Raw genomic sequence first — 15,403 nt, forward strand, 5'->3', positions numbered from 1 at the left:
CAGACTGCCAAAGCGAGATATTAAAGATCTCAGTGAGCATTCAAGCCAGTTGTTCAGCATGGGTCTGAAGTACTTGACCGGGTACCCTGTGTAGGCTAGATGCTTTTCATGGGCTCACACTCCTGAAGGTTGCTCGTATTTCGGCCTCAGAAGCTGAAATCATAGGATTATCGAGTGCTGTGGGAATTCGTGATGGTTCCTCCATGTTTTGACAAAGCCAACTTCGAAGTCATTGACCTCATCTGGGAGCGAAGTCTTGTTGTCACCTATGTTACTTGATTTAACTTTATAAGAGGTGATAGCATTTAAGCCCTGCCACAACAGTTGAGCAATTTTGCCCTTGAGATGACTTTCTGGAGATCATACCTGGACCTTGTGTAACTTTCTTGGTTACCAAATTTAAATGCCTCTGATGTGGCCTTCAGCAGATTACGGATCTTATGGTTCATGCAGGGTTTCTGGTTGGTGAAGACTCTGAAAGGGAAGATACATGCTGAGATTGCAGTGAGAGTTATTCAAAAGAGGTACATTTAGAAGTAGTGTATATAGCACGCAGAGCATCACCATGATTCACCAGCACCTTTTTGTATCTGTTTTAAACAGTAATTGGATATGTACTGGAAGAGCTATGAATTGAAAAATGTGGATTCAGTGCTGGTAAATGGAATTAGGCTAGAGAGTTGCTTTTCCCCACTGGGACAAGCTAGATGGTTATTTGTTTTAAATTTTTCTTTTTCTGTGATCAAACCCATGGCTGCAATGGATCCTGAGTCCCCGTGATCAATGACAAAGTCAAACAATCGATCGAGAGATCTGATGTGGAGTTAGCAATTTACATAATGCCTGATCTTTACAGAGGGCCATGGTGCCAATTTGTTTTTCATATATAAAAACTCTAGAGGCAATACATCACATGATACTGTGGCTGAGGTCATTTTAATTCATATGCAGTTTATAATTTTCAGTGTTATGTTCTCATTTTATTGCAAGAGATCATTGAAATGCTTCCATAATAGTAAGTCATCATCTTTTGCTCTAATTTTTATTGTTAAGTAATTAAAGTAAGCTCTGCATATTAATATTATCTCGTTGGCAAATGAAAGCCTGACAAAAATTGTCTGGTCCTCTTTCCATTTGGGTTTGACTCCTTCAGGAAATTGTGCAAGCACTTTAAAATGGGCACGTAATACCATTTCTGCTTTGCCCAATTTATACATAAAATACAAGTTTGTGGGCAACGATACAGAGTCATAGAAGAAGGAAGCACTATCAACGTATCCTTTGACTTCCGGTCAAGATGGTACCAAACTGCGGCTAAACAGGGAGGGATATGAGGAAATTAGAAGTCAGGCCGAGTCCAGGCCTCCGTTCCACATTTGAATCCAAGCGATGTGGACACGTGACAAAGGACATATGAGGTCAGATGTTGACCTGACAGACTGGCGAGGATGAGGGCTGGTGCCCACACCCCACCAGGTCAACGCCAGAATGTGTGGTGACACTTGGCGGAGCTGCCCCAGCACATCTTTAGGATGTTGGTTGTAATACTAACAACACATTTTGCTGTATGGTTTGATGTGCATATGATAAATATGAATCTGAGTTCATGTTTTCTAAATGTGCTACAACTTCAGTTACCTAGAATTTGACCTGTTTGCTCTTTTATTTTGAACATAGAGTTTAGAAAGTGTATATTGTTACCTATGATATCTTTCGTAAGAAACTTCAAGCAGGATTATTCGTTTTTCAAAACGCTAAACTTTATTAGAAAAAAAACTTTGCAGGACAAGATATGCAAGTGCATTCTTTTTCTAGTCCTGTTGGATGCACCAAGGATTCCATTCTTGGATTCAAGGATTCTTCCACACCAAAGAAATTTGCAAACTTCAGAAAACCTTTTCTTTTGGATCATGCCAAAACCATTATCGATAATCCAGGCTTTGTTTACTAGGAATTCCTACAATATGGCATTTTAATGGATGGCTGAAACCTCTGGGGTACCACCATGGCTGGTTTTGTTTGAAGCTAGTGTCTTGTAGATAATTAAAATGGCTATCGTGCCTGCATTCGAGATGGTTACTGACAAATGGTTTATAATTTGAATGTGATTTTGCTCCTTTGTCATATATGAAATCCAAATATTTTGGTTGCAGGGTAATTGGAGCCAAATTGCATTTGTATTTTTATTTGGTTCACAGATTATCCTGAATAAAAAGCAACCAGTGTTATGACAGTCTGCATTAAGAGTCCCTCTGATGCTCATCAGTCCTATAATTTCTTCACTTTTCTCAATAGTCTAATAATGGCAATGAAGTGACTTCAACTGTGAAGCTGCCGGTTAAGGTGAAAATCATTCCAACACCACCTCGCAGTAAGCGTGTTTTGTGGGATCAGTACCATAATCTGCGTTACCCACCCGGTTACTTCCCAAGGGATAACCTACGCATGAAAAATGACCCACTAGATTGGTAAGTTTCTGCATTGTGCACCTGTTGAACTTTACTTTTTTTAAACCCTTCCACCACTATGCCACAGTGAGAAGCTGAGAAGAACTAAGTTGGCCATGTAGAAATTATTAGTACAAATATATACTAGGTTTGCAAAATTTTAAAATACTATTGTTGGTAACAATGTAATTTCTGGAGAAATGAGAAATGGATTTTTCCCTATTAGGCTGAAGTAGATGAAAACATCTCAATGACATGAACAGGTCATCTTAAATTCAAGCCTGATTCTTGAATGCAAAAACAAATCCGAAACTGAATATCCTGTTGTGAATGAATTCTCTTGTGACACCTGCTGAGTCTCAGATTGTGATCTTCATGGATTACTTCACAGATGCAAGAAGCTCAGTGATATTTTGGACAAGACAACCCACTCTCATCACTCGAAGCATTCATTCCCTCCTCCATTTTGTATTGTGTGGTACAATACACTATAGGATGCAGTTACTTGGATTTTTCTCATGGAAAGACCGCTGCTTACAGATGTCCATTCTTGTGTGTGTTCTTAAATCCTGGGACTTCCAATTCAAAAGTGTTAAAAGAACTGCGGTAATTGTGAAGGGAGCTCACCATATTTTGGGCAGCAGGGATGGCAATAAATGTTGCACTTGTCAGTGATGCCACATCCTGACAATGTATGAAGAAGAACTATATTGTCAAAAGTCTTCTCAGAATACATAAACCTAGTTTATAAATTTATATTCTATTTGTTTGCTGCTGTACATTGTAACCCCACACAGTCATCATCATCATGCTCTGCTCTGTGAATTAAAATTTACTCTAAATGTTTATTTCAGGATTGAGGGAGACTTCTAATGTGCATTTTAAATTCTTTTTGTCAGGAACGGTGACCATATACACACCAACTTTAGAGATATGTACCAACATTTGCGCAGCATGGGATACTTTGTGGAGGTGCTTGGAGCTCCCATTACCTGCTTTGATGCCAGTCAGTATGGTATGTTTCACCTATGTAAGCAGACAGTTAATTGGGAATATGTAGAAGGTTTGTGCTCAAAAAACATTTGATTTTTTCCAATTGCTGTACCTGTGTCCTACTGCTTCTGTTCTAACTAATTTTCAGAAATCCCAAGTATTGAATCTCAAACGTGGCACCCGTCAGGGATGCCCCTTAAGTCCCTTTCTCTTTGATTTGGCTATAGAACCTCTGGTGATAGCATTTCGAAATTGTCCTGAATTGACCGGGATTTGGAGAGGGGGTGTTGAGCATAAAGTTTCTCTCTATGCTGATGACTTATTACTCTTCTCTCAAATCTGTCTACATCCTTACCTCTAATGTTTTCACTTCTTGACCAGTTTAGCCAGATCTCTGGCTATAAACTCAACTTACATAAGAGTGAACTTTTCCCAATTAATAAAGAAGCACAAGAACTAATATTTCGTGATCTCCCTTTTAAAGTAGTCCATAATCAATTTACTTATCTTGGAATTACAGTCACAAGGAAGTTTAAAGATCTCTTTCGTGAAAACTTTGTCAATCTTTCATATGCTATAAAACAGAGTCTGGTACAATGGTCACCTCTATCTATGTCCTTGGTAGGTCGTATTAATGTTGTTAAAATGTATGTTCTCCCCAAATTTTTATACTTATTTCAATCTATCCCAATTTTTATTCCTAAATCTTTTTTTGATTCCTTAGACTCTATTATTTTGTCATATCTGTGGCAGAATAAGCGCTCTAGAATTAATAAAATCCACCTCCAAAAATCTAAAAAAGAGGGTGGCATGGCTTTACCTAACTTTCGCTTATATTACTGGGCAGCTAATATACGTTGTGCTGCCTTCTGGTCTTTCTTCCACGGTCAACCCGAGTGCCCTAACTGGGTGGCAATGGAGTTGAGCTCCACTGAAGAATTATCTATATCTGCACTTCTTGGCTCTGCATTCCCTAGCAGTCTGCCCAGATCAATAGCTAATCCTCTGGTTAGACACACTTTCTGTATATGGGCTCAGTTCAGGAAATGCTATGGTTTCCAGGGGTTTTCCGTTTCTAGCCCTGTCGCACATAATCGCCATTTTTTTACCTACTACGTACAATTCAGCATTCCATGTTTGGTACAGGAAGGGCATTAGACATTTTGAAGATCTCTTCATTGATAATCGCTTCGCTTCTTTTCAGCAGCTCTCCGTTAAGTTCAACCTGCCTAACGCTCACTTTTTCAGATATCTCCAAATCCGACACTTTACTGCTCCTTTAATTCCTAACTTTCCTGAAATGCCTGCGAAAAATGCTATGGACTTATTTCTTTCCATTAATCCACTAGGTAAAGATTTAATTTCAATTATCCGAGATAAACTAGCAGCCTTACGATGGGCCCCTGTGGATAAAATTAAAAAGGCCTGGGAGCAGGATTTAAATATCTCCTTATCCGAGGAGAGCTGGGACTCAGTTCTCAAATCGGTTAACTCAACCTCCCTTTGTGCTCGCCATTGCCTCTTACAGTTTAAGATTGTTCATAGAGCCCATATGTCTAAATCTAAACTATCTCGATTCTACCCTGGCATTAGTCCATTCTGTGATAAATGCAAGAGGGGCGTGGCCTCTCTCATCCATATGTACTGGCTCTGTCCTAGCTTGGAGAAATTCTGGAAAGATGTCTTCACTACATTATTGGGTATTCTGAATCAGCACCTAGAACCTAACCCCTTAATTGCTCTGTTCGGTTTTTGGGGCGAGACAGATTTATGTCTGGGTCCGACCAAATGCCGAATACTATCCTTTGCCTCTCTCCTGGCGAGACGCTTGATCCTCCTTAGATGGAGAGATGTTGCCCCGCCCACTCATGCGCAATGGCTTAACAACATTATGGCCTGCTTGGACCTCGAAAAAATTCATTATTCAGTTCTTAATTCGGATCTAAAGTTCCATAAGGTCTGGGGACCTTTTATCGAGTACTTTCATAACCTTCCTCTTGACTAGGGTTTTTTTTTCTTTTTCTTCTTTTCGGTCTCTTGCTTTCAGCTCCCTTTTTTTTCTGGTAGTAGGCATTATTATCCTCTGTTACTAAGTGTATTCACAGTCTGGGAGTTTGACTGTCCGGACTTATACTCTTTATACTGTGTGGTGGTTGGTCTGGAGTTGTTGTTGTTTTTTTCTTGTGTTGTGGGGCTTGGGGAGGACACTAAGCTCACTTGTCTTTAATTTAGGTGCTTTTTTGTTAAATTCTTTTCGTTTGTAGCATATTGTTATTGTATGCTTAATCTTGCACTGTATTAATGCTCCCCATTGGGATTTGGGGTTTTTAATTTTATAAAATGTTTTGAAAGACTAATACATTTTTTTTAAAAAAGAACAAAAAAAACATTTAATTTTTACGTTCGTATTAAATCTTCAGATCATGAGGACCCAAATTTTCAATTAAGATTTTGTTTTGATTGGGACTTTCACTGTGGAATATTCATGTGGGAATAGTCAATTTCTTGATCTATCAGTTTTTAAATTTTGGTTGCAAGAATAGTTAAAGTGCCAACCTAAGTTCTTTAAATATGTGGTTAGATGCTTAAAAAAACAGTTGGTATTGCAGGCATATCTGATGTGATTGGGTAAATAGACTGCTGTTAAACTTAGCTGTTCGTTTCCTTCATTGATAGCTGGGAAAGAAGAGAGAAGGAGTTTTATACAGATGAAGTTATGGTTTGTTGACGAATTTTGAAGGATGTAGAATATTTATGGTTTTTTCAACAGCTGTCAATGTTATTTGGTTTAAAAATAACCTGGAGGTTGCTGTGAATTGGTAAAGTGTTATTTTGTGAAGAATCTGGAGGTTGTTTCTTATATACAACAAAATGGGAAAGCCCATTTCCTTTTTTTTCTTCTCCAGCCACTCAGTGTTTTGTCTATGTGTATGTGTCAGTGTCAGTCAAATAAGCTGGACAAAGTTGAAATATACAGTGCCTATAAAAAGTATTCTCCCCCACCCCCTGAAGTTTTCATGTTTCATCGCTTTACAACATTGAATCACAGTGGAATTAATTTGTTTTTTTTTTGACACTTTAGTGTCAAAGTAAAACAAATCTCTACAAAGTGATCTAAATTAGTTACAAATATAAAACACAAAATAATTGATTGCATGACACACCAACTCATCACTGGTGCAGCCATTTGGTTTTAGAAGTCACATAATTAAATGGAGATCTGTTTTTGGAGATCTGTGTGCAGTCAAGGTGTTTCAATTGATTGTGGTAAAAATACACTTGTATCTGGAAGGTTCAACTACTGGTGAGCAACATCCTGGCAAAAACTACACCATGAAGGCAAAAAAATACTCCAAACAACTCCATGAAAAGGTTATTGAAAAACGCAAGTTAGGAGATGAATGCAAGAAAACTCCGTCACTGAAAATCCCTCGGAGTACAGTTAAACTATCATCAAGAAATGGAAAGATTATGCCACAGCTGTAAATCTACCTAAAGCAGATGTCCACAAAAACTGACTGTGGAAGAAGGGGACTAGTGAAGGAGGGCCAGCAAGAGACTCATGACAACTCTGGATTAGTTATAAGCTTCAGTGGCTGAAATGGGAGAGATTGAGCATACAACGACTGTTGCCCGGGTGCGTCACCAGTTGCAGCTTTATGGGAGAGTGGCAAAGAGAGTGGCACTGTTGGAAAACAATTCACAGGAAATCTCAGCTAGAGTTTGCCAGAAGGCATGTGGGAGACTCTGAAGTCAGCTGGAAGAAGGTTCTATAGTCTGATGAAACTAAAAGTGAACTTTCTGACCATCAAATTAAATACTATCTTTGGCATAAGCCAAGCACCATAAATCATCAAAAACACACCATCCCTTCTGTGAAGCATGATGGTGGCTGCATCATGCTGTGGAGATGCTTCACTGCAGCAGGCCCTGGAAGGCTTGTAGAGGATAAAATTAATGCAGCAAAATACAGAGAAATCCTGGAGGCAAACCTGACACAGTCTGCAAGAGGAACTGTGACTTGGAGAAGATTTGTTTTCCAGCAAGACAATGACCCCAAGCATAAAACCAAAGCTACTCACGGCTGGCTTAAAAAAAAAGTTAATATTCTGGAGTGGCCAAGTCAGAGTCCAGACCTCAATCCAATTGAGAATTTGTGGTTGAAGCTGAAATAGCTGTTCACTCACAATCCCCATGCAATCTGACAGAGCTTGAGCAGTTTTGTCAAGAGGAATGAGGAAGAATTGCAATGTCCAGATGTGCAAAGCTGATAGAGGTGTAACCACACATGTAATGTATTGCGTGAGTATTCGTAGGTCAGTGTGCATATGATGTCAGGACGTAGGTAAGAAAAATGGAAGTCTGTTGAATAAACGTGGTTGTTCAATATACAGCGGTGTCTGAGTCACATCAATACTACATGGTGTAAGAAGAAATCGCAAAAAAAAAGAAAAAAGGAAGAGAAGACACGTAAAAGATGCTACAGTTACAGCCACCGTCAAGTTTAAGCCTACAAAGTAATCTTGCTGAGAACTAGAAAATATGGATCCAGAAGTTTGAGCTGTTTTGCACCGCAAGTGGCGTAGCTGAAAAGACGGAGAAAGTGCAATGTGCTGCATTTCTGCATGTGGCGGGGGAAGAGGCAGTAAAGGTCTGCAACACGTTTGTCTTCCAAGATGATGAGCAAGATAAAATTGAAGTGTTGAAGTAAAAGTTTCAAGGTTACTGCGAACTGAGAAAAAAACTACCATACATCTGACACGTTTTTTATGAGGGCTCAAGGACCAACAGAGACCATAGACGCCTATGTAACAAATTTGAAGAACAATGCAAAAGACTGTGAGTTTGGACAACTGCATGATTCTTTAATACGTGACAGGATTGTATGTGGCATATGAGATGATCAAGTGAGAGGCAGGCTATTGAGAGGCAGATCTTACATTAGAAAAGGCAATTGATGTTTGCCGTGCCAGCGAGATCACGCTAAGTCAGGTTAAAGTGCTCAATGAAGAGATTGCACAAAATAAAAACTGTGAAAACTGACAAGAGTAGGACAAAGCCAGCTCCACAGGACGATCAAAAGGAAGTTATCTGCAACAGATGGTTATAAACATGGATACAGAAAATATCCAGCCTTTGGTCAGAGATGCAAGTTATGCCAGAAAAGAAATCACTTTGCAAAGATGTGAAATCGCAGGAGCACACAAGGAAAATGCATGCTGTGTAACAGAGTTGAGAGCAACAGTGACATGTTCATTGGCACAGTTGAAGTGGAACAAGAGGTATGCATCAAGAATATTGACAATGCAGAGATGGAGGATGAAGATGATTGGACTCAAGATCTGATCATAAACAGGAGGAATGTGACATTTAAGCTTGACACTGGGGCAAAGTGCAATGTAATGTCAGCAGAAACTTTCAACTCACTGGACATCAGAGGAAGACTGAGATAATCCACCTGCAAGCTTGGTACATATTTCGGCCACAAGATGGCGCCATTAGGAAAGAAACCACTCACCTGTGTGTACAAAGGACAAAAACACAAGATAGAGTTTGAGATAGTACAGCAACATGTTCCAGCAATACTGGGCAAAGCAACATGCACAATGCTAGGCCTGGTGAAGCGAATCTATGGTGTTGAGAAAGAAAATGACATTCTCAAAGACTTTGTTGACTTGTTTTCTGGATTAGGATGCTTACCAGGGAAACACCATATTCAGATTGATCCAACTATTGAGCCAGTCATGCATGCCCCGAGAAAGATTCCAGTAGCTCTCAGGGATCAAGTAGTGGAGGAGCTACACAGAATGGAACAGATGGGAGTCATAACGAGACAAATAGAACTGACCGACTGGGTGAAGAGTATGGTGACAGTGGTCACAGAAAAAAAGATGAGTATTTGCATGGATCCACAAGATCTCAACTAAGCCATCAAAAGAGAGCACTATCCGCTGCTCATGGTTGAAGAGGTTCTCTCCCGCATGCCTAATGCGAAACACTTTTCAGTATTAGATGCAAATCAAGGTTTCTGGCAGATCAAGCTGGATGAGGAAAGTTCCAAATTAAGCACTTTCAACACACCCATAGGGAGATATTGTTTTCTGCGTCTACCCTTTGGGATTTCTTCTGCATCAGAGGTATTCCAGAGGTCCGTGGCACAAATGATTGAAGGCCTGGATGGGGTGGTCAACATCATTGATGATTTGCTGATATGGGGTGACACAATTGAGGAACATGATCAGAGACTGAGGAAGCTCCTGGAGAGAACACGTGAATACAACCTAAAACTGAGCAAAAGTAAATGTAAGATCAGACCTACAGAGATCAAATACATAGGTCGCGAACTCAGCGCTGATGGGCTAAAACCAGATAATGAAAAGGTCAGGGCTGTGGTACAGCTACCACCACCCGAAGACAAGTAAGGACTATTGAGGTTCATAGGCATGATACAGTATCTTGCCAAAATCATAACCAACTTATCAGAGGTCAGTGCTCCACTTCAAAAGCTACTAGAGAGCAACACTGAATGGCATTAGGAAGACGAACTAAAGAAAAGTTTTGACACATTGAAGCAGTTGGTTACCAATGCACCAGCACTCAAGTTCTATGATGTCAATAAACTGGTGACGATGTCTGTGGATGCCAGTTTGGAAGGAATAGGTGCTGTTATACTGCAGGATGGGAGGCCTGTGGCTTATGGATCACGAGCACTTATGGACTGTCAACGCCAATATGCTCAAAGCGAGAAGGAATTACTCGCCATAGTTTATGGGTGTGAGAAGTTCCACCAGTATGTATATAGCAAAGAAATCCAGGCTGAGAGTGATCACAAACCACTTGAGAACATCTTCAAAAAGCCACTCCACCAAGTTCCTATGAGTTTGCAAAGAATGCTTTTTTAGGCTACAGAGGTACACTCTCACAGTCACCTATAAGACAGGAAAAGAATTGTACATCGCTGATGCTTTGAGCCGTGCTTACCTCAAAGGGCAAAAGGAAAAGTTGCTAGGAAGAGACCTGGAGGTCAACTGGGTTACACCTCAGCTACCCATCTCTGAGGAGAAGTTGAACATGTTCAGGAAAGTGACTGCAGATGATCTGAAGTGCAAATGCTAAGAGACATTACAATGAATGGATGGCCAACAGAAAGAAAAGATGTTCCAAAGGAAATGCAGAAATACTGGACATTTAAAGAGGAAATTAGCTATGCATCAGGACTAATGTTCAAAACGGCAAAACTCATCGTACCCACCCAAATGAGACAGGAAATGCTCAACAGAATTCATGAGTCTCATCTGGGGATAGTGAAATGTAAAGAAAGAGCAAGGAACATTCTCTATTGGCCATGCATGTCAACTCAGATAGAGGACATTGTGTCTCAGTGTGCTGTCTGTAATGAAAACAAAAACAGCAATCCAAGAGAGCCTCTGCTTCCCCACCCACTACCAGGAAGACCATGGGAGAAGATTGGCACAGATCTCTCACTACAATGGTGCAGAATATCTGCTTTGTGTGGACTACTATTCAAAATATCCGGAGATCACCAAGTTAAGTGACACGTCCAGTCAAGGTGTCATTACCACAATGAAGTGAACATTCGCAAGACATGGTATTCCAGATATTGTCGTCAGTGACAATGGTCCACAATATGCCAGTGGTGAGTTTAGAGGGTTCTCAGAAAGCTGGGAATTTCAACATGTTACTTCCCGTCCAGGGCACGCTCAGTCTAATGGACAAGCAGAGAGAACTGTACAAACTGTCAAGAACATGCTCAAGAAGGCACAAAGCAGCAACGGTGACCCTTACATTGCTCTGCTTGAATATCACAACACACCGATTGAGGGTGTGGGGTTCTCTCCTGCACAGCTGTTGATAGGGCATCATCTGAAGTCCAAACTGAAGTCTGACATCCACAACTCTACTGACTCCTGAAGATAATGCTCAAGTACATGACAAGCAAATAAAGCAAAAGAGCTACTATGACAGACATACAAGACAGTTGCCAGATCTGCATACAGGTGAAAATGTCAGAATACAGAGAGGAGACACTTGGCAACCAGCTGTGGTTGTGAACAGAAATCAGCAACCAAGATCCTTCATAGTTCGCACGCCAGATGGAAGAGTCTACAGGAGGAACAGGAAGCATCTGCTGAAGACAGGCAAGAGGAAGTTCCCACGTACAAATGCACAGGACATTACCACAGATACAAGACATGGAAACAAATGACACCAAGAGTGATGCAGACCACAAAGACACAGAGGTCACTCGAGAGACTGACACTGATGTAGGACAAGCAATGTCACAGTTGTGTTACACACGGTCTGGGAGACAAGTCAAACTTCCAGCTAGATACAGAGATTAGATCTATCTACGGTCTCACACAGTTTGAGGCAAAGTCACGCATGTTATAAGTTCCAAGGTGTGAAATAAAAGGTTTATAAGTCTATGTTAATAAAAGAAAATACACTGCTGTTGGTATTGTAAGATACAATGTAGAATACAGCATAAGAAGTTAAGATTTTTTTTAGCGAGCAAACACGAGGAAATCTGCAGATGCTGGAAATTCAATCAACAACACACAAAATGCTGGTGGAACACAGCAGACCAGGCAGCATCTATAGGGAGAAGTGCTGTCGACGTTTCAGGCTGTGACCCTTCGTCAGGACTAACCAAAAGGAAAGATAGTAAGAGATTTGAAAGTAGTGGGGGGAGGGGGAAATGCAAAATGATAGGAGAAGACAGGAGGGGGTGGGGTGAAACTAAGAGCTGGAAAGGTGATTGGCGAAAGTGATACAGAGCTGGAGAAGGGAAAGGATCATGAGACGGGAGGCCTCAGGAGAAAGAAGGGCGAGGGGGGAACACCAGAGGGAGATGGAGAACAGGCAAACAACTAAATATATCAGGGATGGGGTAAGAAGGGGAGGAGGGGCATTAACGGAAGTTAGAGAAGTCAATGTTCGTGCCATCAGGTTAGAAGCTACCCAACTGGTACATAAGGTGTTGTTCCTCCAACCTGAGTTTGGATTCATTTTGACAATAGAGGAGACCATGGATAGACATATCAGAATGGGACTGGGACATGGAATTAAAATGTGTGGACACTGGGAGATCCTGCTTTTTCTGGCGGACCAAGTGTAGGTGTTCAGCGAAATGGTCTCCCAGTCTGCGTCGGGTCTCACCGATATATAAAAGGCCACACCGGGAGCACCGGACGCAGTATACCACACCAGCCGACTCACAGGTGAAGTGTCGCCTCACCTGGAAGGACTGTCTGGGGCCCTGAATGGTGGTGAGGGAGGAAGTGTAAGGGCAGGTGTAGCACTTGTTCTGGTTACAAAGATAAGTGCCAGGAGGGAGATGGGGGGGACGAGTGGACAAGGGAGTCGCGTAGGGAGCGATCCCTGCGAAAAGCAGAAGGGGGGGAGGACGGAAAAATGTGTTTGGTAGTGGGATCCCGTTGGAGGTGGCGGAAGTTACAGAGAATTATACATTGGACCTGGAGGCTGGTGGGGTGGTAGGTAAGGACAAGGGGAGCCCTATCCCGAGTGGGGTGGCGGGTGGATGAGGTGATTTTTTTTTTAGTTTATGTCATGACTCTTGCAATGTAAGAAAGGCATACCTAGAGGCATTGTTTAGTAATTCATAGTGTTGTAAAAAAAATATCTTGAGAAGGGGAATGTAATTTATTGTGTAATTACATAGGTCAGAGTGCGTATGACATCAGGACGTAGGTAAGAAAAATGGAAGTCTGTTGAATAAACGTCGTTGTTCAATCTACAGCGGTGTCCAAGTCACATCAATACTACAGCAGAGACTGAAGGCTGTAATTGCTGCCAAAGGTGCATCTACCAAATAATGATTTGAAGGGGATGAACACTTATGCATTCAGTTATTTTGTGTTTAATAATTGTAATAAATTTAGACCAATTTGTAGAAATTTGTTTTCACTTTGGCATGAAAGTCTTTTCTGTTGATCAGTGTCAAAAAGAGCCAAATTAAATCCACTCTGATTAAACATTGTTAAACAATAAAACATGAAAACTTCTGTGGGGTGGAGGGATGCTTTTTAAAGGCACTGTGCATGCCAATGTAGATTAATAGGAATGCTCTACCTTTTACCATGCTTTGTAAATGTTGTCACATCTGATATAACTTCAGTAGCTAGACAATATGGAGAAAAACATTCTCAATAAAATATGTCATTGAATTTTCACTCAAGATTGAACATTCGCTCTTTCTCATTGTACTTCTATCTGCAGATGTGGTGACCCTTTCCTTTCTGTGTACTTGTCCATTTCTCCTTTCTTATCTCAACTGATAATGCATTTTCATATCAATTTGTTTCCACAACAGGACTTTAAAGCAAATAGATTGTAATTGAATGAGGGTATCTGTGAGTTATATCAATGGAGACATTGAGCTGAAATGTTGGGGTCAGTTCAAAAATAATATTGTCTTGATTTTGCTTTGATGCTTTTGCTGTTTTGTTCTACATTATTGTGTTCCTAATATCCATTATTGCACTCTTTTCAAGGCTCCTTGTTGACACTTGCCTAGTTTTATGTTCAGTCCACTCCCAAATGTAGTACTCGCAGTAACTGAGGACAGCAGTGTGATTAATTGTGCTTTAGAACTCTTTGGGGTAGCTTTGTTCAAATATGATGTACCGTAGATGTCGGATTATAAGCCGCTACTTTTTTCCCACATTTTGAACAGCTTTGAACACTGCGGCCTTTACTACGGTGCGGCTAATACATGATTTTTTTTCATGCCGCCAAAAACATTTTGCCTCGTAACAGTAGACCAATAAAATTGATGAGTAGTTCACAGAGGTCCAATGAAATTGTACGATAAATCAAGCGCACTTTCACAATTAAATTATTGTAAATCAGTCATTTGTACTCACCCTCATCAACATGGAAAACACTCGAAGAAAAGCATTGTGCTGCCTTTATGGCAGGTATTTAGTTTATAATATTTTCGCTTAGTAATTCATTTGTTAGTATTTTCTAGTTAAAGTTAGAAGTACTACATCCCGGGATACTATGATGTCACATCCGGTTTCGCCGCGTCTTGTGGGAAATACCGGTTTGCGATAAACGGGAAGGTGGGGGGAGCGCATTAGACCCGATCGAAAACGCTGCTTTTAAGTTAAAGGCGATCAATAACTTTTCCTGGTAGGCTGCAGTATATATTTTTTTTACCAGTCCTAAGGAGATATTGGAATGTTGTTCGTGCACTGTTCAGTAAAAAAGTATACGCAACGTAATTTGTGTGTTACCGATACGTATGTATATTTAAAAGTAGCCGTGTTAGAGGCACGGTTCGAAAAAAAGCATTTGCAATATGTATTTGTTTATGTTACCATATGGATTTAATTAAAAGTTAAAAAATCCTCACGTGTAGTATCTTTCTGTGTAAATATCTCATATTACAACATGGGACACCTGCGGCCTAAAATCCGGTGCGGCTTGTACAAGTACAAAATTGATTTTCTTTCTAAAATTAGAGCCAGCGGCTCTTAATCAGGTGCGCTCTGTAGTGCGAAATCTACGGTAATCTGTGATTTAATGTTTTGCTGTTTATCTTGCAGGTACGCTGCTGATGGTAGACAGTGAAGAGGAATACTTTCCTGAGGAAATTACTAAACTGAGGCGGGATGTTGATAATGGCCTTTCTGTCATAGTCTTTAGTGATTGGTACAACACATCTGTAATGAGAAAAGTGAAATTCTATGATGAAAATACAAGGTAAAAAGATAATGTATTTGACAATGTAAAGACATTGTCATTTAAACTTGCTACTTTTGGAGGTGTAAGATTCTTTCTATGACAGACTATTTTAACTAAATATATGTGAGTTAATACATTAAGATAAACTAATGTCTACTGCTCCAACTTCTTTGTTGTATTTTTAAATTACTTAAAAACTGTTTTGTTCAAGTTGTTGTTCAGTGAGTATT

At 40.3% G+C, this 15,403-nt stretch overlaps 1 protein-coding gene across 4 annotated transcripts in view; it reads left to right on the forward strand.

The window, feature by feature from the left end:
- The window catches only part of mbtps1 (membrane-bound transcription factor peptidase, site 1), a 119,715-nt gene that overhangs the window by 87,613 nt on the left and 16,699 nt on the right, over window positions 1-15,403 (forward strand). For all 4 annotated transcript variants that reach the window (XM_073069779.1, XM_073069783.1, XM_073069781.1 and 1 more), the window contains exons 14-16: window positions 2,296-2,468; window positions 3,347-3,462; window positions 15,035-15,191. In XM_073069779.1, coding sequence (XP_072925880.1) covers window positions 2,296-2,468; window positions 3,347-3,462; window positions 15,035-15,191 — 446 coding nt within the window. The remainder of the gene's footprint in view (window positions 1-2,295; window positions 2,469-3,346; window positions 3,463-15,034; window positions 15,192-15,403) is intronic.

This window comes from Hemitrygon akajei, chromosome 17 (genome assembly GCF_048418815.1).
Source record: "Hemitrygon akajei chromosome 17, sHemAka1.3, whole genome shotgun sequence".
NCBI classification, from domain to species: Eukaryota; Metazoa; Chordata; class Chondrichthyes; order Myliobatiformes; family Dasyatidae; genus Hemitrygon; species Hemitrygon akajei.